The sequence below is a fragment of the Epinephelus lanceolatus genome, chromosome 1 (assembly GCF_041903045.1).
Source record: "Epinephelus lanceolatus isolate andai-2023 chromosome 1, ASM4190304v1, whole genome shotgun sequence".
NCBI lineage: Eukaryota > Metazoa > Chordata > Actinopteri > Perciformes > Serranidae > Epinephelus > Epinephelus lanceolatus.
The window spans coordinates 632,055-659,054 of NC_135734.1; the positions used below are offsets into that span (position 1 = coordinate 632,055).

Below are 27,000 nucleotides of genomic sequence, written 5' to 3' on the forward strand. Positions count from 1 at the left end.
AGTATCAGTATGAGGGGGACAATATATACAGTCAATCACAACACTTTTACCACCAAAATCACTGAGACTAGGTAGTTCAACAAAAAGAGATTCAACCTCAATTTGATCAAAATTACTGCTAAGCTCTTTTCTTTCAATAAAATTAAATTTGTTTTTGCTACATGAGTGCAAAGCATTATAATGAAAAACTGAATAAAGAGATACCAATTCATCACTTAGCCAAGTTTCTGTTAGAGCAAACACTGAAAATGTATGGTTTAAACTAGACAAATATTGGGTTAAGTGATCATAATTTTTTGATAAACTACGTATATTTAAGTGAAAAAACATGCTGGTCATATTTCAGGAATGCAATATTCCCCTTCATCCTCTACTCTCGGAGTTGAGGTAGTAGCTCTTTACGTTTCATGTGGAGCTGCGGAGTAGTTCAGTTATGTCGGCTTGGGAAAATTGAAGACTTGCTTTTAGGTCATGAATATCTTTTGAAATATTTAAAACATCTCTAACAAGATTATACATTCGGACAAACATAGAATCAACAATCACTTGAAAGCATGATTTGTAGCTTTTTTCTTGTTGCTCAAGAAGATCTTTGTAGAAAGTTTTTTGCTGCTCAAGCATTTCATGCAACACAGACATGGTGACAAACTTCTCATCCTTTCCAGCCACTGTGACCCACATACCTTATGCGTTTTTTTGTGGCTGACCTGTAGGAAGATGCAGCAGGTCCTAGTGGTGGCTGCTGCTGGAGCCTGGGCTCGGCCTGGTGGTAGATGGCTCCTGCTGAAGTCTGGGCTCAGTCTGGTGGTGAATGGCTCCTGTTAAAGCTTGGGCCTGGCCTGATGGTGGATGGCTGCTGCTGAAGCCTGGGCTCAGCCTGGTGGTGGATGGCCACTGCAGAAGACTGGGCTCAGCCTGGTGGTGGATGGCTGCTGCTGGAGCCTGGGCTCAGCCTGGTGGTGGATGGCCACTGCAGAAGATTGGGCTCAGCCTGGTGGTGGATGGCTGCTGCTGGAGCCTGGGCTCAGCCTGGTGGTAGATGGTTCCTGTTGAAGCCTGGGCTCAGTCTGGTGGTGGATGGCTCCTGTTGAAGCCTGGGCCTGGCCTGGTGGTTGGAGGCTGCCGCTGAGGCCTGGGCTCAGCCTGGTGGTGGATGGCTGCTGCTGAAGCCTGGGCTCAGCCCGGTGGTGGATGGCTACTGCAGAAGCCTGGGCTCAGTCTGGTGGTGGATGGCTGCTGCTGAAGCTCAAGCTGCTTGTTGCTCGCTCCCAGTGGGCCCAGGATGGTGGTAGATGCAGTGGGCCCAGATTGTTAATCCATCAAAAATCTCTTAAAGCATTGTCGATCCACACTTCAGCAAAATTTCTCCATAAATGACTTGAATAATTGATAAATAAAGTGTTTGTATGTTTTTTAAAAGTATTTATAAAGTCTAGAAATACAAGACAAAATTGAATAGCTTTTGTCTTAAAATAGGGGGTAACACTACATAATACACCCCGCGCCTTAGAGCGTACCTACCGCTCACTTAGAGCGTACCTACCGCTCACTTTGCACCTAATTTAACAGAAGTACTGCGTAACTCTCACTCCCCCCCCCCCCCCATTTCCCCCATGTTTTACAGTATAACTAGGCTGCTTCTTAGCGCGTAACTCCCGTTGACTTATGTCCTACTTTACACCAACTTCCACAGAAGTACAGAGTTACTCTTGCTCACTTCCCCCACTATTTCCCATGTGTTTTACAGTATAACTAGGCTGCGTCTGAGAGTGTAACTCCCGTACAATTACGTCCTACTTTACACCAACTTAGAGTAACTGTTGCTCACTTTCCCCCGCTACTTTCCATGTGTTTTACAGTATAACTAGGCTGTGTCTTAGAGTGTAACTCCCGTACAATTATGTCTTACTTTGCCCGGACTTACAGTGTAACTCCTCCTGGTCTTTTTTTCCTCACCAATCATTTTAAGTACCAGGTATATTAAATTAAATAGTCTGCTGTACAATATGATCACAGCCTTTCGCTCTTTGCAATTGTTACAATCTTGTTTTTTCTAAGTGTCAGCAGGCAAATTTCACCCCTATTGCAGAGATGTACTGTTCATTATGGTTTGGAAAAATAATATGTTGGGAAATGGGTATACAGTATGGAAATTGGCTAATAACAGGCTGGCTGGTAGCAAACTTACCTCTCTAAAATGTACATCTATGGAAGTCTCGTACTGTCATCCAAGGGCAAAACACAAACTATACAGTAATAAATCCACAATAATGAGTCATTCAGAGTTATAAAATGTTTTTATTATGTGATTACACAGAAAACACATGACAGGCACTATTCCTCTCATCCATACTCCGTAAGTACAATAATTTTTATTTATTTCATTTATCCTTTATTTAACCAGGTGAGTCCCATTGAGATTGACATCTCTTTTACAAGGGAGCCCTGGCCAAGAAGGCAGCAAACCAAAATTAAAGCTGCAAGCGCCCATTTCGGCCCCCAGCTTATGTCATCATTGTGAATTATTTAGAAATATCAAACATATTGCCACAAACATCAGAAAATCCTTACAGAGCTGAATGTTTTGATGTTTGAAGGCTTTCTGTAGCTGTAGGTATGTAGAAGTGATATCACAATATGCAAATTAGATGAGTTAATTTATTCCCATCAGATTCCTCTTCCTTTATTTTGAGGAAGAGACAACAAAAACAGCACAAAACAAAAGAAATCTACTGTGTGAATCTGTTCAAAATGCTGTTTTACTGAGATTTATGAAATCCAATATGGCCGCCGCCTAGTGACATCACGGAATGCAAATTAGATGAGTTAATTTACTCCCATGACAAACTTTGGGTCATGATGAATAGTTTTCTCATTTACAGTATGCCTTTATCTCTCACCACTTTCAAGCCACAGTCTTTTGAAATGTTGAAATGAAAATGGAATATTTTCCTCAATAAACTCTGGCACCTAAAGGGTTAAAATGGAGTTTGTGTGTGACAGTGGTTGCCATGTGCACCTGGCAGAAGAGTAGAGACAGACAGAGACAGAACACAGAGAGAGACCTGTTGTAGTGGAGATTTAACTCCTCGAACAAGTTCTTCCCATTCCCAAACCGTTGGTCCAATCATGAAAAAAATGTGATGATGAGAGAGATAAAGTTATACAGAAGATCTGTTTAGCAGCAGTTGAGCTGTCATGTGTGCGTCTTTAAAGCCGATAAAATAAACGGTGTAGGAGGAGATGTGTTTTTTTAAGAGCACGTTTGAGGTGAAATCTTACTTTGAAAGGTCAAGTAGCTCACTTCCTGTTGGAATTAGGTCATGGGTGTCAACGCGTGATTTGTAAGTCAAACACACCAGTTTTGGTTTGATCTTGATACGACATTCCTACGGGCTGCAGTGGCCAGTTTAGTGCACCTATGTGGCGCTAGAGAGCCCATTTTGGCACTTTAGGGGTTAATAATGTGTATTTGCTGTTTGAAATGAAGATTCTGCTGCTGTAATCTGTCCTTTAAAGATTGTGAGACACACAGACCAGAGAGCCCTGTGGCTGTGTCTGTGTGTGCAGCCGTTGTCATGGCGATTAATGACTTGCCTGCACCTGAGGCAGACACAGACACCTCAGGAGAGCAGATCACCAAAGGCTGTTTATAATGGGTTTTAACTCCTCGAACAAATGCTTCGCATACCCAAACCGTTGGTCCAAGCAAGAAAATAAAGTGATTTTGAGAGACAGCCACGTCTCGTGAACGCACGTGTCGCGTTTTATATTTCTCGAGTCAAAAATGTGGTCAGGGGAGCGAGTTTAATATGTGTTGCACCTAAGCTGTTTCCAGAAATTTCTCCTCAGAGTTTACATGGGAGTAAATGAGAAAAAAATCAGCGCTCCCTTCGCTTTGGAGCCACTCAGCAAAAATGTGTACGTGTGAGAGATTCCATGTCAACATATCTGTGAGCTGGACAAATTTTCCTACATTTTGTGGTATACATTGTGTCTGTACAGTGAAAATTGTGGCCATAGCAGCGAGTTAAAGACAAAAGTTTTAGACGATTTTTAGAGCCCTCTCCACTCTAGCTCACAGCATTCCGTGCAATACACACCCATTGTAAACTGAGAATTTCTCCACTGTTGCTCATGGTACTTTGAGAGGCACAGATGAAAAACGGTAAAAGATATGAAAAAGATGAAAACATGAGTGAATAGATGAGACCTGTGGCAACATTTGAGAGTTGGAATGGAGTCTGTAACACAAAGTATGGAGACGCTGTAAATGTCAGGACGTTTTTCTGACATCTCACCTTATGGAGGCCATAAAATCCAAACTAAGCGAGTAATGAAAAAGTTACGAATAAGATTTGATTAGAACGAGTTGATCTGTCATCTGTGCAAGTTTGAAGCCGATTGGATAAGCGGTGTATGAGAAGAAGATTTTTTAGGAAAGGCAGTTTTAAGGCAAAATCTTACTTTGAAAGGGCAAATAGCTCACTTCCTGTTGGATTTAGGTCAGGGGTGTCAGCTCGTGATTTTTAGGTCTTCATGAGACGAACACGCCACTTTTGGTTTCATGTTTCTGTGACGTTCCTACAGGCCATGGCGGCCATTTTTGTGTGCCTAGGTGGCGCTAGAGAGCCCATTTTGGCACTTTAGGGGTTAATGTCATGATTTTCTAAAATTTTTCACCAGTTCTGATGTGCGTGCCAAATTTGGTGAGTTTTTGAGCATGTTTAGGGGGTCAAATTCCAGCTCAAAGAGGCGGCGGAAGAAAGAAAGAAAGAAAGAAATAATAAACGCAGCAAAAACAATAGGGTCCTCGCCTTTGGCGAGGACTACTCTGTGAGCAGTCTTCTGCCTCTAGGCTCGGTCCCTAATAAACAGTACATAGATAGGTACATGAAGTACATACAGTACACATCAAACTGTAATCAGTGTCTAAGTAGATCTTAATTTCCCTGTAACTAGTGTCTTGGTATAGCCTACCTCTCCTGTAAGTACTGCCAAAGTACGGAGAACCGGGCTGTATTATGAAGTTTGCACTGTTATCCCCTCCTTAGTGTGTAAGTACACCCTAGCTCTCCTGGAGGTACATGCTAACTACGGGGAACCGGGCTGTATTATGAAGTTTGCACTGTTATCCCCTCCTTAATGTGTAAGTACACCCTAGCTCTCCTGGAGGTACACGCTAACTACAGGGAACCTGGCTGTATCATAAAGTTTGCACTGTTATCCCCTCCTTAGTGTCTAAGTACAGTCTACTACCACTGTAACTAATGTGTAATTAGAGCCAGTGAGTTAGAACAGGTACTTCAATGTTAACAATAACAACAACAATAACATCATCTGAAAACAATCCAAAGATGAAACTAAGTGTCCCTGACAACATAAAATAACACATTTCTACTGGTTTTTGTTATTTACGTTCAGTTTTGTTCCTTCTGTTATAAACTGTTCAATTTAGTCTTGATCCTTTATTTGATCCGTTTGGTTTTTCTAAGTCAAAAATAGTCAAGTCAGTTTCAGTTGACAAATGTACTTTCTAAGTCAAAAGTCAAGTGGAAAAGATCATTGTGGTACTACTATCATATCGGAGTGTGACACCCAGTGATGGAGATGGAAGAATGTATGAGCTCCTCCATATAAAAGGTGATCTTGATCCAACTCCTTGGGTCAAGGCAGAGATCGGGGTCATGGGTGGCTAGCCATCTCCCTCGTCAGGTTGAATGTCAAATCCACATGTAATTTTCCACAGAATCTCTAAAAAAACATCACCTGTGCAGAAAGAGAGGTATTACTATGTTGCATCATCAACTTCAATTTCTTTTTGTGGTCATTATCGTTATTACGTAAATACATCACAGTAACACAAAGTGAGCAAACTTTTAACTGTAAAGTTTTTCTCGGCATGGAATACTTTATCTTGTCTTTACATTTCACATCATGAATCATTAGCCTTTTAAACCATAACAAGTGGATTACATTTCCTTTTGAACTACAAAGTTTGTGTTTTTAAACATTCTTAACTGTTTTCCACTTAACTATGGATAACAAAACATATTTTGAAAATGTAGGCTACATCAGTGCACACACCGTATTACACTTGACTATTCATCGGTCAAATAGCATTCATGACCCAACTATAATGGTGCAAATGTATACAGTACACTAACACAAATACAAATGGCAAGGGGCCACGAGGCAAAACAAGTGCAGCATTTTAGAGTTACAAGTAGGTCGCTAACAGTAATTGCAATGCCAAGTAAGCGTAGTGTAGAGGGGAAGCACACATACTATAGCTATGTCCCGATTCGGGGTATGTTAGTCAATCAGTTAGTTAGTTAGTTAGTTAGTCTGTGTATTTTGTATAACGTTAGATAACTGTGCCCACGTTTCCTTTATAACGGAAATTTATTCCCTCTAAACGCAAATAAATCGCACGTCAATCATAAACTATGAACCAAAAAAGCACAATCTATCCCGAGTGAGACAAACTGCTTGATCCCCGTCTCCAGTGTACCAGCAGAGAACCTGCAGAACCGAATCAGCGAAAAAACACACCGGGCTAAGCCTCTCTACGTGAGCAGCTGAAGCTGCGGCTCACACCCTCGACACACAGACACATAGACACATAGACGGTGCTTCTGCATGCCAGCCAAACGTGTGCGCACCTGTGAGAAATAAATATGTGAGGTGTACGCTGCTTTTCTATCTTTTTTTCCCTTTTCTTTCTTTCTTTCTGTCAGCGACATACACTCCTAACACAGCACGGGTTGTTTTAATTGACTGACTTGATCATTAAGCCATAGTGATGCGCGGATCGGCTCTGATAGCACCTGAATCAGCATGTACGCAACAACCATCCAGCCGTTACAACATGATTGAGCTAGCAAAGCAGTTTTGTGTTGCTATGTGTGGTATTTATTCAGTTTTGGGAAATCACGATGTCTAGAAAGCATCAGTGGCTGCAGCTGACAGGGACAGCTAACGTTAACACTAGCAGCAAAACTAACATCAGGATCGTCATCCGTTAAAAGTCTCCCGTTGTCGGATACGACATGAAACTACTCCAATTAGCTCAATCATGTTGTAACTAAGACATCTGCTGGAGAAAATATTTTTTTCACGGGCCACTTTGTGAGTTTAGTGAGTTATTACAGACAACGGTTAGCCCAGCTAATCTACGATAACCATGTTATTAATTACACACAGAGAAAATACTAATGTTTGTTCAGTCATTGTGTTTATAGACTTTACAAACATCAGATTAGTCTAAACGGTGATATAGTGACGTGAAAAATGTGATATATACATATATATATAGCTAAACTCAGCAAGGTAAACAACAAGGCGATTCCCATTTACACAGTGGTAAGAGTGCTGGACCGGAAGTGTCGCACAAAAAAAAGGAAGCTGGCTGCGTTCTGTTTTGCCTCCGTGTTTCCGTGAAAAATAAGGTGGATATGACGGGTGTCTCATGCAGCACAAGTTAACATCGCTAGCTGCGTTAGCATCAACTCACCAAGACGTTGATAAACGCATTAACACTCCCACAGCACAGGTCCTCGGTCTCTCCCTCACGTCTCCAGCGAGGATCTCGGAGTGTTATCGTTGTGTTTACAGCAACACTTCTCACCGTAGACATTGTGTAGTTTCACTTGATTCCCTCCGTCGTCTGATTCCTGTGCCTGCGCAGTACAAGCTTATCCCCTCAGCCTCGCTGAGAGGTGGTACTTCCTGTCTTAACCAATGGGAAATGTGCACCTCCCTGTTTGACCAATGACTGCAGGTCTAAGCAGAGTGGCTGTGATTGACACCTTGTTTGATCAATGAGACTATGCCAGAGTGATCTAGTAATTGACAGTTAACAACGTAAAACCTAACAAATAAACAAACAAACAAACAAACAAACATTAAAGCAACTTCAAGACAACTGAGGAATCATACGGGAATATTGTAAGAAAATAAACCCGGTATTTTCTCTGTTGACAATGTCAAGCAAACTATGTCCCTCTGATGTTACAGCAAGGGACCTGTGATTAGGTGTTCTGTTCAATTCTCTTTTGTGTCACAAACTACTACCATACAACATGTCATCAGACAATTTTTGCATAAAATAAGAAAAAAAGAATTGATGAGATGTCAATCTCAATGGGACTCACCTGGTTAAAATAAATAAAAATTACTGTACTTACGGAGTATGGATGAGAGGAATAGTGCCTGTCATGTGTTTTCTGTGTAATCACATAATAAAAACATTTTATAACTCTGAATGACTCATTACTGTGGATTTATTACTGTATAGTTTGTGTTTTGCCCTTGGATGACAGTACGAGACTTCCATAGATGTGCATTTTAGAGAGGTAAGTTTGCTACCAGCCAGCCTGTTATTAGCCAATTTCCATACTGTATACCCATTTCCCAACATATTATTTTTCCAAACCATAATGAATAGTACATCTCTGGAATAGGGGTGAAATTTGCCTGCTGACACAGAAAAAACAAGATTGTAACAATTGCAAAGAGCAAAAGGCTGTGCTCATATTGTACAGCAGACTATTTAATTTAATATACCTGGTACTTAAAATGATTGGTGGGGAAAAAAAGACCAGGAGGAGTTACACTGTAAGTCCGGGCAAAGTAGGACATAATTTTACGGGAGTTACGCTCTAAGACGCAGCCTAGTTATACTGTAAAACACATGGAAAGTAGCGGGGGAAAGTGAGCAACAGTTACTCTAAGTTGGTGTAAAGTAGGACGTAATTGTACGGGAGTTACGCTCTAAGACGCAGCCTAGTTATACTGTAAAACACATGGAAAGTAGCGGGGGAAAGTGAGCAAGAGTTACTCTAAGTTGGTGTAAAGTAGGACGTAATTGTACGGGAGTTATGCTCTAAGACGCAGCCTAGTTATACTGTAAAACACAGGAAAAGTAGCGGGGAAAAGTGAGCAAGAGTTACTCTAAGTTGGTGTAAAGTAGGACGTAATTGTACGGGAGTTACGCTCTCAGACGCAGCCTAGTTATACAGTAAAACACGGGGGAAATAGTGGGGGAAGTGAGCAAGAGTTACTCTGTACTTCTGTGGAAGTTGGTGTAAAGTAGGACATAAGTCAACGGGAGTTACGCGCTAAGAAGCAGCCTAGTTATACTGTAAAACATGGGGGAAAGGGGGGGGGGGGGGGGGTGAGCGAGAGTTACGCAGTACTTCTGTTAAATTAGGTGCAAAGTGAGCAGTAGGTATGCTCTAAGTGAGTGGTAGGTACGCTCTAAGTCGTGGGCCGTATTATGTAGTGTTACCAAATAGGGATATTTATTTATTCAAATCACTTTATTCTACTTGTCTCATTTAAATTAAGAGCCTCCACTTCCTGCAGGGTTGGATTATACATGGCCAATAATTGTTGCATGGCTGTGACCCATTTCTCACCTCTAGTCTTTTGTGGATCAGGCAGCTCCTCTGCAACCTCCTTCAGCTGATCTGGCTGCCATGGCCTGTACACAAGCACTTCTGGATCCCAGTGGCTGTGCACTTGGTCCCCTGTTCGTCGTGGCTGGGGGTTGGGAAAAACCATCATGGGCATTTGGTGAACACCCCCTTTGTCCCCTTGGCTCCGCAGCCAATAGTCGAAAGATGGTGCTACTGGAGAAGCGCACTTTCTGGAAGGAGTAACATTAGGTTTTGCTTCCTTGGGGGGTCAGATGGAAAGCTGAAAGGTCAGGGTACAACAATGCCTCTTCCCCCTCCCTTTCAGAGTCTTTTTCAAGTTGCTCAGCGTCAGGGCCATGTGCCTTTTGAGGAGGAGGGGCTGCAGCAGTGGAGACAGCATATGGAGGAGGTAGAGCCCTCTCTCTTGCCCTATGTTTCTGTTTTTCCTTCCTTTCACACTTACTCTCATCTTTCATTTCTTGCTTAATCATCAAACTTGCCAATTACATAGAACTGGTCTACAATACCACAAAGGATTTATATGCCAATGAGCTCCACTCTCACAAAGGGAATACCATGGAGATAGGCCTACACACATACGCTCATGAGTTGAGTTTCACTACCGCTTGTCTGGAATTACGTGACAACTCGTTTCCAACACCAACCTCTTTAGGATTTACATGGAAACAGGTACCTTACTACAAAATAACTACAGTGAAAATGATTCATAACACTGTACTCACTTTTTAAAAGAAGATGGAGCGTCCGCTGTCTGCCAGCCATTCCTGACTTCAGGCGGGATCCTGTCCTCCGTTTATCAGAGCGGAATTTTCCCTGAGTCTCCTAGAGACTCCTGCCGGCGGTTTAACCCTCAGTCAGGGCAGGCGTCGATCAGCACAACGTCCATCCCTCGTCGTCAAATGTGAGGGAAATTCTCCTTTCTGAAGAAGTGATGGACTCGGTATGAGGAATCAAGTTTCTTTAATACATGCAGCATGGAGAGAAGAGCAGAGTTTTTCTTCTTTTTTTTTTTTACTGATTGTCACACAGTGTGTGAAATTCGTTCTCCGCATTTGACCCATCCCCTGAGGGAGCGGTGAGCTTGGGAATCATGTGGTGATCTAACCCCCCCAGTTCCAACCCTTGATGCTGAGTGCCAAGCAGGGAGGCAGTGGGTCCCATTTTTATAGTCTTTGGTATGACCCGGCCGGGGATCGAACTCACGACCTCCCAGTCTCAGGGCGGACACTCTACCACTAGTCTACCACTAGGCCACTGAGCTGGTTCTCTGACAACCTTCAGGATCTACAGACGTTTATACCAAGAGCTGAACCCAGGTTGCACCCACCAGCTGCACCCGTAAAGGAGATTGCCCCCCCTAACAAAAGGTTTAGCAAAACAGAAAACTTCCCCCTAAGAACTATAAGGTTATGACCTCAAGATGTGGAGAATTGCCCCCAATACAGATTCCTGAATAATTCCCACAATAATGCTTCCATTTACATTTTTAAATACCTCCAAGTGACTTTTCAAGCAGTAAGCTTTTCTTCAGACAAAGACTATAATATAGAGACAGACCTTGAAATACCTAATAGACCAGGGGTACGTCCCAAGTCTCTTATTTTATACTGCTAACTCCTAACTCCTTACTTGAACCAGAAGTCGTTCGAGGTCCGCCATCTTTAAGGCTGTCTCATGTCTCTTATTCCTGCCAGTAAGGAGTTAGGGGTAGGAGTTAGGAGGGATCTATTAGGTGCGATGAGTAAGTTAACATGAGAGGTTCCTAACAGGAAGTCTTTTTCAGCTTGAGGCCCTGACGTATAAATACCCGCCCCCTACGTCTGGCTCATTTGAACGAGTTGGCGGAGAAACAGCGCAAGTGTACCCGTTACATGCATTCTTTGCAATGAAATGCTGTAATTCACATGCCTACGTGACTACAAAGAGTAATAAAAAAATAAAAGATATTTCGTGCAAGACTGTCATGTTGTAATTAAGTTTATTTCATTCACAACCCGTTGCGTTGTTCAGCGGACTGTCGGTGCAGCTGCTCATGTCCAGAACCACAGGTGTTGATATAACACCACGTGCACACACACACACACACACACACACACACACACACACACACAAACACAAAAACACAAACACATTTGCCCATCATTTATTGTCCTGCATGTCATGTGAGTGGAATAATGTTTAATAGCTTGTAGGTAATATTAATTATTAATATTAATATTAATTAATATTATTATTTTAATTAATGTTGTTGTAAGCTACTGTCATTACTGTCTGTCCTGCATCTCTCTCTGTCTCTGTATCTCTCTCTGTCTCCGCATCTCTCTCTGTCTCTGTCTCTCTCTCTGTTTCTCTCTCTCTATCTCTCTCTCTGTCTCTCTCTCTCTCTCTGTCTCATTGTGTCATACAGATTACTGTTAATTTATTACGTTGATCTGTTCTGTACAACATCTATTGCATGTCTGTCATGCATGTCTCTTAATCAGCAATCCTCGCTCCTCACTCCTAACACCTGACTCCTTGCCTGTTTTCCTAAGTGGGAGGGACTAAACAGTTGGGTAAGGTGGCTAGGTTAGGTGGTTAGCAGTAATTTTAAGGGACTTGGGACGTACCCCAGGTTACCTGACAGAGCACTTGACGGGTTACAGTAGGCTTCCTTGGATTGAATTCATACAATATATTGGATAAACAAATACATACATATTACATAACCCCATCATGTAAGAACTGCACATCCATGCAGGCAATCTGATGATAATACTCAGCACAGCTCAGCACATTAGTGAACATAGTAACTGTATGACTGCATGTATAAATTCATATGTATTGTACGTTGTTTATATACACAGCCACATAGTTACTTTGTTTACTAATGTGCTGAGTGTACTGTGGATATAAACTGTATGCACTAATTTATCTACTATACTATAATTTTCTTTTTTCCTTGTTACTGCATGACATAACGGTCCATACCTGATGCTCTCGTCAGGCAATATTCAAGTTGATTTGATAAACCTCTGAGGTCTTTTGACCCAACATCCAACATCCCCAAGTGTTTTGTGAAGCTTCGTATATGCTGTGTGTCTAGAGACCAAAATCTGAACAGTGCAATAGCATCTTGTTGATGTCTGTGCCATGCTTATTGGAAGGGGTGCTGCTGAGAGATGGAGACAGGACGATAGGAAACAGCAAAACTATAAATCACATCAGCATATGGAAATGCTTAATTGTCATTTAGCTTGGATTAAGAGTCAGTATCTATCAAGCTATTCTAAACAACAGTGTTGGAATTAGTGAGTAATTATACATTATTATAAAAGTAATGACTTCAAATAAAGGGCAAGTAAACTCATTATGGCACTAGCAGGCAGCAGTGTATACCATTGTTATGCCAGTAGCTAAAGTTGCTGCTAACTTAGCTAGCCTGCTTTCCCGACAACCTAATGCAGTCACAGAATGGTAGATTGGAAATGATAATTAATGTTACCAAAAAAAACCGACAAGTCTTAACTTCACCTCTTGAAATTATTTTGAGTTGTGAAGACCTCAATGTGAGTAGTACAGGCATAAAACAGACATAAACATGAACTGCTTTGCCAAAAAGCATAAGTAAAGTGGCAACACTGTGAAAAGGGCCTGTCAAAGGAGCAGAGACATTGAAACATCAGCCACTGTCTATTGCATTACCACCTCCAAAGTGTCAAAAGTCAATGTGCTTGGGTTTTGAAACTGATTGAATGACATACTTTAACCAATCTAAATTTTGATTGTCTTGAATTTCAGTAATGTCTATTGTTTTATATTTTTTCAATTGTTTAGGTAATTTTGAACAAGCCAATGAGGAGCTGAGGGCAATTATCAAGAAGATTTGGAAGCGGACCAGTATGAAACTTCTGGATCAAGTCATCCCACCTATAGGAGGTCAGCTTTCATGCGGTCTAAGAAAAAAAGGCAATCATCAGGAGGAAAATGCACAGCCATTCATTTTTGCAGGTGTTCTGTAACAATAATATGCACAAACAAAGCAAAACATGTACCCGCACAGTGCTATCCTGTGCCAATTCTTCTTTCTTCTGTATGGACTTGACATTTCAACCACAAATGGTATTCGATACATAAAGTGCTAGAACTTATTTTGCTCTTTTAAAAAAAAAGAAGAAAAAAAAAAGATTTTGTCTTAAGGAGACAGTGATTTAGTGAATTATGAAGTTCTTACATACAGTAAATAGAGTTTATATCAAGTATTGCAATAGTTCAGTGTTTTCTGAAATGTAAAAGTCCACTATGAGTATTTCCTCACAGCTTTCCTTCTGACATTTATGGCAAAAGTGCTGAATGACATGATCTGACACTGCATGACAACTGGGATATTCGTCAGTAAGTGACTGCTCTGAAAGTACTGGTAAATGACTGTTCAAAGGAATTTGAAGACAGCACAGAAAACTTTCAGAAACCGTAAGTAATTTCTGTGGAGTTGCAATTTCTGGCAGTCTACAAGCCCAAGAATCACTGACCCTTCAACGGCTAGTTATTTGTTTCCCTTGACTGGGACAGTCTGGAGTCTTTATGCTGACCTTTGTGTTCTAAATCCAGCTATGGGTGAGTTACATAATAACACCATGGCAGTATGCAGGCCAGCCATTTGAAGTTATTGACAATGGGAAAAATTCATCCCAATTAGGCCCCTCATCAACACCCACTCCAGCACCACCACCAACAATTCTCCCATAGCTCTAATACAAGCAATACCAATTAAGCTCCGGGACAATGTCTATAGACACATCTGGGATGTGCTCTGTTTTGCATACAAATACCTAATGTGATTACAGAGCACAAAAGATATAGGTACAAAAAATCTTCCAAATTAGACTGTGACAGTTCTATTCCTTTTTTTTCCTCTAAAACAAAATGAGGAGAGAAAAATTCCCTTCAATAAATTATTTGAGAAAAGTAAACTCAACCATTGATTTAAGAAATTACTGCAAGTATTAAATCAGAAAATCAAATCATTAGTGAACAAATCCAGTGCTTATAATGCCTTAATTTATGAACTTTCAAGACTGTTTATGGACCCTGTGCATAAATTAGCCTAGTTTTGTAGAATTATTAAGCCCTGTAGACTGTATAAAACAGTGGACATAGCTCTGGGGTTTGAAAAGTGGAGCCAATGCGTAAGTGCCTTTAAACGGCATTCTTTCGAATGGCCAGGAGGGGGTAACTACACTGGTTGCAAAAAAATGTCTGATGACAAAAGACCCAAATTTTCATTTGATTTATTAACTCCGTAAACCTTTTCCTCAGGAGTCCATGGGCTTGTTGCTAGTTCTAAGTCTTCTTCAACACATGACATGATGTGCATTTGTAAATAATGGCCCTATTTCAAGTTAAATAGATGATAAAGCAGGGGTATGCTTTGAGGCATTGCTACCTTCAATTTGACCAGTTGCAACCATGGCAACCTGTCAAGAGGCATAGCAATGCTTATCCCTGGCACCGTCCACATTACCGTGAACTTGTGTTTGGTGTCAGTGTTTTCTGCTTTAAAGCCACAGTGTGTAGAAATTTCTCCCATCTAACGTTGAAATCATATATTGCATTCAAACAGATGGCGCACTCTAGCGCCTCACTGTTTCAAACACGTATTGCAACAACTGTAGCCGCTGTGTACCAAAAAGCTATGATAACACTGATGAAACCATGTCATCCAATACTACATGGAGTATTCATTCAGGCTCCTACACAGACACACGCGACGCGAGTTGACAAACCCCCTCCTCACCATGCTGGCTGTGTTTACAACGTAGGACTGTTGGGGCGGATGTAAATTGAAACAAACCAATCACGTCTTGTCCTTTGACAACTGACAAGTGGCTCAACCTCACACACTTCATCCCTCTCCTCGCATTACTGCGCCGCTAACAGCTGTTAGTGGCCAGCAGCACTACTGCCGCATAACAAAGTCCCACTCTTTGAGCATAATGCAGGATCATGTATTATGCAGCATCACGGGAGACAGAATCCTCGTCGCCAAGAAAGTGCAAAACGGAATCAAAAAGGCAGCGTGACCGGCGAATTAAAAAAACAAAGGTCAGCATTGGGGTTGCCTTTCCCAGGTGGAGAGAGCTGCTGAAGGAGAAAGGTAATACAATCACAGGCCAGCGCTAACAGCGGCTAACAGTGGCGCAGTGATGCGAGGAGAGGGATGAGGCTGTTAGCGACTGGCCGCTAACAGCGACTGGCCGCTAACAGCGGCTAACAGCCAACAGCGGTGCTGGCCTGTGATTGCATTACCATTCTCCCTCAGCAGCTCTCTCTACCTGGGAAAGGCTACCCCGATGTGGGCCTTCGTTTTTTTAATTCGCTGGTCACGTTGCCTTTTCTATTCCCTTTTGCGCTTTCTTGGCGACAAGGATTACGTCTCCCATGATGCTGCATATGCATGATCCTGCATTATGCTCAAAGAGTGGGACTTTGTTTCAAATTTGCCAGGGTAGTAGCGAAGCGCCTCTTGCTCCTCTCCTTCGGCTCCTCAGTCACGCAGTGCTGGCCTGGCTCCCAACGAAAACGCTGAAGGCGGTGCTGTATGTCCCTTGCTGGCGGGTGTATTCTCAAGATGGCGAAACGTAATGGAACCCCACAGACGACTTACCCGCACAATGTACAAACAAATCCGAAATTCTCCTTTTACGAGAATAAGTCAGATTATTGGTGGAGGTAATAGTACACCAGTGATGACATATTTATGAATGCAGACATCAATTTTTGCCAATAAACAACTGAAAATGTTACACAATGTCCCTTTAAACTTTGACCCTTGACAGTGCATTTTCAGGTCATTAAAGATTGCCTAAAATGTCTTGTTTAGTCGTCTCTTGTACTGTAAGACACACTAAGGAGTCAGCTGTACATATTTTCTGGTAAGTACATTTTTGTTTTGAGTCAGATTTTCACTAGCACAAGCATCCCACTTAATGTTAATTATAGATGCACTTTGCTAACCAAGATAGCTAGCCAGCGCTAGCATTACCATAATAAAACTGTCCATGAGGACATTATGATAGTTCAGGTTAACCAAATGTTTAGGTAACTTATACGTGAGTAAAATGTTATCAATCGACCAATAACTCAATGCAGGTTTTTTTTTTGTTTTGTTTTTTTTTTGTTACATGGAATCATAAAAGGTACACCTCCAGTGAAATAAGATCTCCTCAGTTCCTTCAATCTGTGCATTGTAATTGAGTCTTTTTTTTTTTTTTACCTTTTACATTGTAGGCTGCTGCTTTACAATTATAATCTATATCGTGTCATTCCTTATACATTCTATAGCTGTTATTATGTAACATTAGCAGGAGTTTGTTCACTTTATACTTTAGGTCCATACACAATAACCTTAGTCCACAACTGAAGCAGACATTTAGGCACCTGTCTTGACAAGTTGGTACATGTACATGATTCATTGTGATCCACTATGTTTTAACCAAAGTGTTTGTGTTTTACTGTAATTCAAAAGGGAACCACGCTGTGAAAATAGAATGACTGGTAGATAATTTTTTGTGTAATTCTTAAAAAAATAAATATTTTTAGTAACAACAGTGCAACAGTCATTGGAAAACCTATTGCAACAGTCCGTAAGTAATGGAGGTAAAGTGCAAAATGTCCAGGAGCCCAATATCCATCAAGACTTTTTATGTGAGACAGCATATATGTTGCAGGCTCACAGTTTGGCATAAGAAGCTGTTCTGAAGCCTTTCATTGTTACACATTCTTGGTTTACTCAGGTAACTATGAAAGGGACAAAAGGGCAACCTGACTGAGAGAATTTAAATGTAAATTTGCCTCAGAAGCATCCTTTCTCTAAATAAGTGCTCGGCACATTGATGTTAACTACAGTAACTGAAAACTATGAACTCTACGTTGGATATAGAGGCAGAGACTGTCAAAGACCATGACAATATATATATTAATTCAACAAAAGTAGCACTCATTAAGGAGGGACTGACACTGGTGCTTTTCTGAGCTACAAAAAGTTAAATAAGACTCAACTTCAACAGCGAATAAATTGTCAGACATGAACATATCACCGTTGCTGAAGTTGGGCTTTAAAGGACTTAGTTAAACTATCAAAAGAATATCAAATTTAAAAAAATCCCCTTATGTGAAATGAGCTCCATCAGGCTTTTCATTGTGTATAAAGTACTATTCCAGAGAGTGGTAACATATTGCTACATCCTTTTTGGTTTCATCACCAACTGGATCTGCACAGCTTACAGGCACAGGTAGGCAAGTGGTGAGTGTTTAAAGTGTCCAACTATTTTTTCGCCTACTGTCACCACATCCAAGATGGCGCACTGGCTCAGAACGCCGTTGTGAACAGCCAACTACATGGTGTGTTTCATGCAGCCAAAACTAGCCAGACCACTATCTGGCATAGCTTTTATCATATTTCTGGCTTTTTCTGTCACTACAGCATGCACTTTTGATTTGTCCATTTTCAATGTTTCAGACTTTTTTTCAGATGCCTCTGAGATAACAGAGGGGGGAACCTGTGAACTCCTCTGGGTGTAACACTGCTTTTATCAAGTTAAAATCTTTATCAATCCACTGCACTGTAAGGCTTAGTATGCACTGTAAGGCTTAGTACATCCCAACTCAATATATCAATTGTAAAACTGATGGCAAGGATGTCACAAGCCAGTAGTTTAGCAGACAGTGAGATTTGGACATTACAACTCTCCAAGCCTGAACCTCAGTACTGGTGCGCCACAATGCTGTGTGCTCAGCCCTGCCCTCTACTGTCTGACTGTTCACCCACACACCCCCAGAACACAATCATAAAATTTCCAGATGACACCACAGTGGTGGGACTCATTTCCAATGATGATGAAACAGCTTACAGAGATGAAGTCTACAAATTTACAATGTGGTTTATGGAGAACAACCTGTTGCTCAACGTCAAGAATACAAAGGAGCTTCTGACTGACTTCAGACGGCAGCAACACGAGCACCCTCCACTCAGAATAGGAGGAGAAGAGGTGGGGAGGGTCCCCAGTTTTAAATTTCTGGAGGAAAGAAGGATATTAACCGACAATACCCACCCATGCCACCATCTCTTCACACTGCTCCCCTCTTGAAGATGCCACAGGGCCCTGAAGTGCCGCACCACCAGACTTAAGAACAGCTTCTACCCCACAGCCATACACGAACTGAACTCCCACCCATAACCGACTGACGACTGGGCAGTGGGTAGCGGGGTTCCATATACTACATCAGGCTTTGAAACCACACATCCTCCACAATGGAGAAAGGTTGGTCATCTAACATGGTGAACTCAATCACCATGTTAGTGATCCCTTTAGCTTTGGTGCTGTCCATAGGGAATTTTTTTTCCTTTCTCAAATGCTGTAGTTATCAAGGACTGAGTCTTACTGCTGGGTGTTTGTGCTTTCTTGTCCAGTTAATCTCTCCTCTTTTTATTAGCTTTCAGGTAATCATTGCACACTTCTCTGTGTCTGGTATGTAAATGGTTGATGAGATTTGATGACTTAAAAATAAGACACAATGCACTCACTCACTATTAATCCTTAAAGTCTGGGTCCTGTATCCTTAAAGCAAGTAATAATGAAGTAAAGATCAGGACAGCACTCCAATTTTAATTTTTAATATTGCCACACAGATGTTTTGGGCGAGACGCTCTCCCTCAGGGTGTATTCTGGCAATGTCACAAACAATATACATAGGTGTGGTTAATTATAGGTGACCACAGCCAACACAATAGGTACATCCCAACAGGGGGAGCCACAACTTTTCATGACCATAAATCTTGTGGATTACAGCACAGAAGCATGAAACAACCCAAATATATTAACTTAATAAAAAACAGAAATAAACTAACTTCATAAAGAATTTAACTTAATAGAAAACAACTGAATGAAATCTGATTGAAATCCCCTCATTCATCCCATTGGGGATGAGGGTTTTAAGGAAATATATCCAATATATCTCCCTTTGGAGAAGGATTCTGTCTCTACTACTGCCTCTCTATGGCCACTGTCTAGGTGCCTGTGTAATAAGGGTCGCTCAGGATGTGGTTGTGACTGTTTAAGTGCCAAGCCACAGATGATTTATCATCGTGATTATGAATAGAACACTTGTGTTCACTGAACCTGGTTTTAACTCTCGTTTTGTTTTCCCAACATAATACAAATTACATGGACATATTAACTGGTAAACCACACGTGTCACATGTTATTCTGGCTCTAACCTTGGTGTCAACACCAGACTTAGGATGAGTAAACTGATTACCCTTGATGGAAAGGAGAAATCCTTTAAAGCCTCGTATACACAGTCTAGGAGGCTTGAGGCAAATCTGACTTCACTAAGTAATCATGGAGGTTGAAAGACCTTAAAGACCTATAAGCAGAGTTTGAAATCAACTCTTCAATGTGTGTCAATATTTACCCACTATTCTTTAACTGATTTGGATATAGAGCTTTAAAGGAGCTATATGTAAGAAATCTAAAGCAAATAGTCGTAAAATCATCCTAATATGTCACAGAGACTAAGGAATAATGTTCATATAACATACTGATCTCACCGACAACAATAGTACAGCCAGAATATTCGCATTTAAAAAAACATTTTCACAGTCCGCAAATCATGTTTATGTTTTGAATTTGTGTTTTGGCCTGTTGTGCCACCCACCGCCGTCTACCAGTCACACAGTCAGTAGAGTCTCAGCATCAGTTACAGTTATGACTGAGCTACAGCAGCACGGCAAGCAGCATTAGCAGTGTCCCGGTACATAGCATTAGCAGCCGGCTCCTCCTCAGCTGTATCCCGGCAGCAGCGTTAGCAGTGTCCCGGTACATAGCATTAGCAGCCAGCTCCTCCTCAGCTGTATCGCGGCTGCAGCATTAGCAGCAGAGAAGCCGGACTTGCTGGAACGGTCCGCTGGAAAACCGAAGATCAAGGACGCGGCGACGCGGCCCTGCCACGGCAGCCGCCCGTGGGCAAACAAATCAGTCTCCAGTGTGCTGCTGTCCAGGAACCTCGAATCTGTAGGGGAGGGGGGGCGGACATGACTCGCGGCAGTATTTTGAATTTGAGTGCAGTAACCGTTTTGGCCACATTCTTACACTTCTTAAAACTAAAAAATTCTGCAAGCAATTTTGACAGATGCCTGCTTTTGCCAACGAGTACTAGTAATAGCAGTAGCTGAGTCATTGATACTTAGTGCCCACATCAAGAATTGCATATTACACATACTACAAATTACAGTTAGTCCATAATGCAGTACTAATACTGCAGGTAGTAAACTACACATACTACAGTTACTGCATACTATGTTTGTACAATATACACTGCTCAAAAAAATAAAGGGAACATTTAAATCACACATCCCAGATCTCGATGAATGAAATACACCAGATAAAAATCTTTACTGATTACATAGTGTAATTCATTGAGAACAAAATAATGTAAGAACAACCCACGGAAACCAAAATCATTAATTCATTTAGGACTGGATTCAGAATCATACCCAAAATCAAAGTGGAAAAATCAGATCATAGGCTGATCCAACTTCTGTGAATTTCCATAGGACAACTCATAGTGTGGCTCAGTAGTGTGTATGGCCTCCACGTGCCTGTATACATTCCATACAACGTCTGGGCTTGCTCCTGATGAGACGACGGATGATCTCCTGGGGGATCTCCTCCCAGACCTGGATCAGGGCATCAGTCAGCTCCTGGGCAGTCTGTGGTGCGATGTGGCGGCAGTGGATGCTACGATAAATGATGTCCCAAAGGTGCTCGATTGGATTCAGGTCTGGGGAACGGGCGGGCCAGTCAATAGCATCAATGCCTTCATCATCCAGGAACTGCTGACACACTCCAGCTACATGAGGCTGGGCATTGTCATGCTTCAGAAGGAACACAGGGCCCACTGCACCAGCATATGGCCTGACAATGGGTCTGAGGATCTCATTCCGGTACCCAACAGCAGTCAGGGTCCCTCTGGCTAGCACATGGAGGTCTGTGCGGCCCTCCAAGGATATGCCTCCCCAGACCATCACTGACCCACCACCAAACCGGTCATGCTGGAGGATGTTGCATGCAGCAGAATGTTCTCCATGGCGTCTCCAGACTCTGTCATGTCTGTCACATGTGCTCAGTGTGAACCTGCTCTCATCTGTGAAGAGAACAGGGCACCAGTGGCGAATCTGCCAATTTTGGTGTTCTCTCGCAAATGTCAATCGGGCTGCACGGTGCCGGGTTGTGAGCATAGGCCCCACTTAGTACTGGCCCGCCTTATGATACCACTAATGGTGAGTGCACTGGAAAAATGCAAAAGTAGCCAAGAATCAACCAGAAAGGATGCAGAGAGGGAAATGGTCTGTGGTCACCGCCTGCAAAACCATTCCTAAATAGGGGTTGTCTTGGTAAATGCCTCTCCTTTCCACCTGTTGTCTGTCCAATTTGCACAACAGCAGGTGAAATTGATTCACAATCAGTATTGCTTCTTAACTGGACAGGTTGATATCCCAGGAGTTTGATTGACTTTGAGTTACACTGTGATGATTATGTGTTCTCTTTATGTTTTTTGAGCAGTGTATTATGTATTTGCAGCATGTTACAATATGTATTTAACATTTGTGATTCAAACATTAACAACAGTAGTAGTAGTAGTATTTGTCATAGTCATATAGTAGAAGCAGTATACTCCTACTTCTAGTAGTTGAGTATCAGTAGTCGTACGATAGGATAGGATTCACTTTGTATTGGGGATTTAGAGACACACATACACCAACATGTCTGTGAGTTTGTGTCAGTGGTCGTTGCTTTGGTTATTAATGAGGGATACCTGAGGCAGTGGATTTGAAAGCTCTAAAACACCTCCCAATCCCGCCAAAACCATGAGTCCAATTGTCAAAACATGGATACCAACAGAGAGAGGAGATTTTCCCAAACTCGTGGATGTCTTTTTTTATGTTTGTGGTGTCAAAAGTATGTTCATGGTCGCAGGTTAGAAAACTGGTGTCCTCAGCTCTTTTCAAGAAATTTGTCATCTCGGTTTACATGGGAGCGAATGAGGAAAAATGTTGCTTCGCTTGGGAGCTCAGTGAGCTAAATGTCAATCAATCAATCAGTCAATCAATTTTATTTATAAAGCCCAATATTACAAATCACAGTTTGCCTCACAGGGCTTTACAGCATATGACATCCCTCTGTCCTTAGGACCCTCACAGTGGATAAGGAAAAACTCCCCCAAAAAACCCCTTTAACGGGGGGAAAAAAAACAGTAGAAACCTCAGAAAGAGCAACTGAGGAGGGATCCCTCTTCCAGGACGGACAGACGTGCAATAGATGTTGTACAGAACAGATCAACATGATAAATTAACAGTAATCCGTATGTCGCAATGACACAGAAAGAGAGACAGAGTGAGACAGAGACAGAGAGAGAGAGAGAGAGAGAGAGAGATGCAGGACAGACGGTAATGGCAGTAGCTTACAACAACATTAATGAAAGTAATAATATTATAATTATAATTCTGGCTGTTGTGTTACACTATGTTGAAAGTATATATTAATATCTGGTAGTGTACATATGTGACAATAATCATATTTGTATAATAACAGTAGAAGTATGACTAATGATAACAGCAGCAGGAGGCATCAGGCAGGACCACGGCAGCAGCACAACCACACATGTCACATCATCCATGTGTAAGTATGTTTGATTCAATACGAACTTGTCTGGAACCAGCACCATTTTCCCTACGTTTTGATGTATAAATTGTGTATGTGGAGGGAAAATTGTGGCAATGACAGTGAGTTAAAGAGAGATTTTAAAGTTGCTCTACACTCTAGCGATTATGTCACCACTCGAGCTCTGTCCCATAGAAACTCATAATAAAATTTTTGCTTTAAATTTGTATGTATGAATGGGATTTGAAAGATGACCAATGCAAGTGCAAATGCAAGAATGAAGGGAAGATGGGGAACATTCAAAAATCTGAATGTAGTTTTTGAAGGCATGAATGAAGTGATAGGACTTGAAAATGCTTGAAAAAAACTTGAAATCGTAAGTTTCATATCCACATCAATAAAGCTTGTACTTTCAATCATCATGTTCCTTGCAAGTGCATTTTTTTTTCCTTTCACCAATAATGAATATTGATGTCATTGATAATAGTGTTGTCTGTGGGTTAACAATAACATGAATATACAAGATATAACATATCACATTATAGTCTTAGTAATTTTTATATAGGCTTACTAGTTATACACATAACTTAAAATGTAATGGTGTTATCATTATTATTATTATTATTATGATTATTATTATAAGTTTGAGGGAGGGTTTTACCCAAGCTAGTATTACAATAGCCCAGGAGAACCAATAGCAACACATCTACGAGCCTAATCACAATTGATTTTTCTTTTCAAAAATGGTGCTGTTCAGATGCTAATTAGAATGCAGACTCCAGACTGCAAACTTCTCTCCACTTTGTGCATGTATAGGTCCTGTTTGTGCATGTGTGTGTCTTTCAGACCGACAAAAAAGAGTGAAAAAATGGAATTTCCCCTCAGGGGAATTAATAAAGTATATAAAAAAAATAAAAAATTAAAAAAAAGACTTCACAGACTTTTTCATGCAGTTTACCTTTCAATTATTATAACCACAGCTATAAATGTATTTGTGGTGCCATGTGTTTATGTGTCACCACCGATTTCTTGGATAGGCTCTCTCCATTTGTTGAGCTATTTTGTTGTGCTTTATTGTAATGGGTTCATCTGTGAGACAAGCAATGAGAATGGCTGAGAGTTTATTATCACTTCATCCATCCACTTTACACTTAGCACCACTGTACTTAATGAACTATAATAGCAGGTGTGCTTGGAGTTGAAATTTTGCGATGTGTTAGTCACGCAAATCTATTCAACTCAAAATAAGGAACTGCATATCAAAAATGTAGGCTATTGGCTATGTAAAGAACAGGTAAAAAGTGTTAACACCCTGAGGTCCCCATCAAGATCTTGCTTTCCTTGTTTTCAGTCTTTGTTAGTATTTTCTGTTTTATTTTGATACTTACCCTTGTCTCTCATTCCAGGTACTTTACTTCCTGCCCCTGTGTGTTTCCCTCCTGTGTGATTACCTGCTCCACCCTGACTGGTTTCACCTGTTCCTCATTAGATAGATAGATAGATAGATGGATGGATAGATAGATAGATAGATAGATAGATAGATAGATAGATAGATAGATAGATAGATAGATAGGGGAATTGAGCCAATGACTTACTCTTGCATTTGCAATATTAGAAAGTGGATGTCGATACATAAAAAGAGAACCATCCATCCATCCATTTTCATCTGCTTATCCGAGGCTGGGTCATGGGGGGCAGCAGACCGGGCAAAGCACCCCAAACATCCCTCTTCCCAGCAACACTTTCCAGCTTCTCCTGGGGGACCCCAAGGTGTACCCAGGCCAGATGAGATGTGTAGTCCCTCCAGCGTATTCTGGGTCGGCCCCGGCCATCCTACCAGTGGGACATGCCCGAAACACCTCCAGCGGGAGGCGCCTAGGAGGCATTCTGATCAGATGCCCGGACCACCTCAACTGACCCCTTTCGATGGGAAGGAGCAGCAGCTCTGCTCCGAGCTCCCTCCGGATGTCCGAGCTCCTAACCCTATCTCTAAGGCTGAGCCCAGCCACCCCACGGAGGAAACTCATTTCATCCACTTGTATCCGTGATCTCATTCTTTCAGTCACTACCCAGAGCTCATGACCATAGGTGAGGATCGGGACGTAGATGGACCAGTAAATCGAAAGCTTCGCCTTACGGCTCAGCTCTTTCTTCACCACGACGGACCAGTGCAGCGCCTGCATCACTGCAGAAGCTGCATCAAACTGCCAATCCTCAGCTCAGTGGATTCTTTTAAATCTCTTCTAAAGACTCACTTTTATCGATTGGCCTTCTCTTAATCCTGTTTTATTATTGCTGTACTGTATGTTTACTTTGTTGGGGATGGGTGTTTTTAAGTTAATTTTTTAAGGCCAATTTTATTTCTCTTGGTGGTTTTTTATGCTGGCAATTGTATTGTATGTGATATGTTTTATCTCTGTTGTACAGCACCTTGTAACTCGTTTTTGAAAGGTGCTATATAAATAAAGTTATTATTATTATTATTAATCCATCTCACACTCTATTCTACCCTCACTCATGAATAAGACCCCAAGATACTTGAACTCCCTTGCTTGAGGTAGTAATTCTCCCCCAACCCGGAGGGGGCAATCCACCATTTTCTGGCAAAGAACCATGGCCTCAGATTTGGAGGTACTGACTCTCATCCCAACCGCTTCACACTAGGCTGCAAACCGCCCCACTGCTTGCTGGAGGTCATGCTGTGATGAAGCCAACAGAACAACATCATCTGCGTTAAAGCAGAGATGCAATTCTGAGGCCCCAAACCAGACCCCTTCCTCCCCCCGGCTGTGTGGGAACAACTACAAAGGGATTAGGATAGTCCTGATATTTTGGATCAAAGGTATCCAGATACGACCAAAATGTTTTGAAAAACACAAACTGAAGGCTTGATCTAGCTCAAAACCAGGATTGAATTACATATTCTCATCTGTTTTCAGATTATTTTTTTTCTCCCTTCTGAACCACCCATTTTCAAGATTTAATCCAATTCAATATCCAACCAGATTACCTCTGAACAACTGAACCCTGGTTTTTAAAGATGGAGACTGGATTGGTTTACAATTTACAACTACCATTTGGGTTGCGGAAAGAGCTTTCATTTGATAAAACTTTTTTTGGCCCAAAACTTCAGTTACACCCCTCAGGTTCTCATCCCTTATGCAGTCAATTTATGAAACCTGTGATAAGTGCACATTTTCACTCAAATTGAAATCGTTTCAACTTGTGCAGATACCTCATTGCATTTGCAAACGTCTATTTGCCTTTTTAAAAATTTACTTCTAATGTAATTCTTCTTGATATAACATTTATTTTGTCTCACTTTGTACAACTTAGTAATGTAAAGAAGAGCCTGGTGAGTCTAAGGTGTTTCAAAATGGTTACTGTACAGGGGGTTAACCCTTTTTAAATGTCAATAGTTGTTCGAAAGCATACTATGCTTTACATGCCTGTCTTTGTTTTCACAGACGATGAGGTGACAGTGGGAAAATTCTATGCCACTTTCCTAATTCAGGATTATTTCAGGAAATTGAAGAAAAGAGAGGAAGAGTACTATGGCTATGGACTCACCAAGAAAAGTGCTACTCATGAGATACAGGTAAGGAGTTCATTGGATTTGTAGGGAATGATTTGATTATTCTTTGATCTTGGTCAATCCAAATTATGTAATTCATGTGATTGCCACTCAAAATAGTAAAAGTAAGGATGTTGCCGTCCAGGAGCTTCTGGTGGTCCCCAGGACCAGACTAAAGGCCAAAGGAGAACGAGCCTTTGGGGTAGTGGCCCCAAGACTCTGGAATGCCCTACCCCTGGCCCTGCGTTCAGTCCCATCTGAGAGCACTTTTCAAACAGCA

At 41.5% G+C, this 27,000-nt stretch overlaps 1 protein-coding gene across 1 annotated transcript in view; it reads left to right on the forward strand.

The window, feature by feature from the left end:
• LOC117251027 (dihydropyridine-sensitive L-type skeletal muscle calcium channel subunit alpha-1-like) overlaps positions 1–27,000 on the forward strand; it is a 590,852-nt gene that overhangs the window by 449,986 nt on the left and 113,866 nt on the right. The window contains exons 38-39 of the mRNA XM_078166193.1: positions 13,260–13,361; positions 26,614–26,744. Of these exons, the coding sequence (XP_078022319.1) occupies positions 13,260–13,361; positions 26,614–26,744 (233 nt within the window). The remainder of the gene's footprint in view (positions 1–13,259; positions 13,362–26,613; positions 26,745–27,000) is intronic.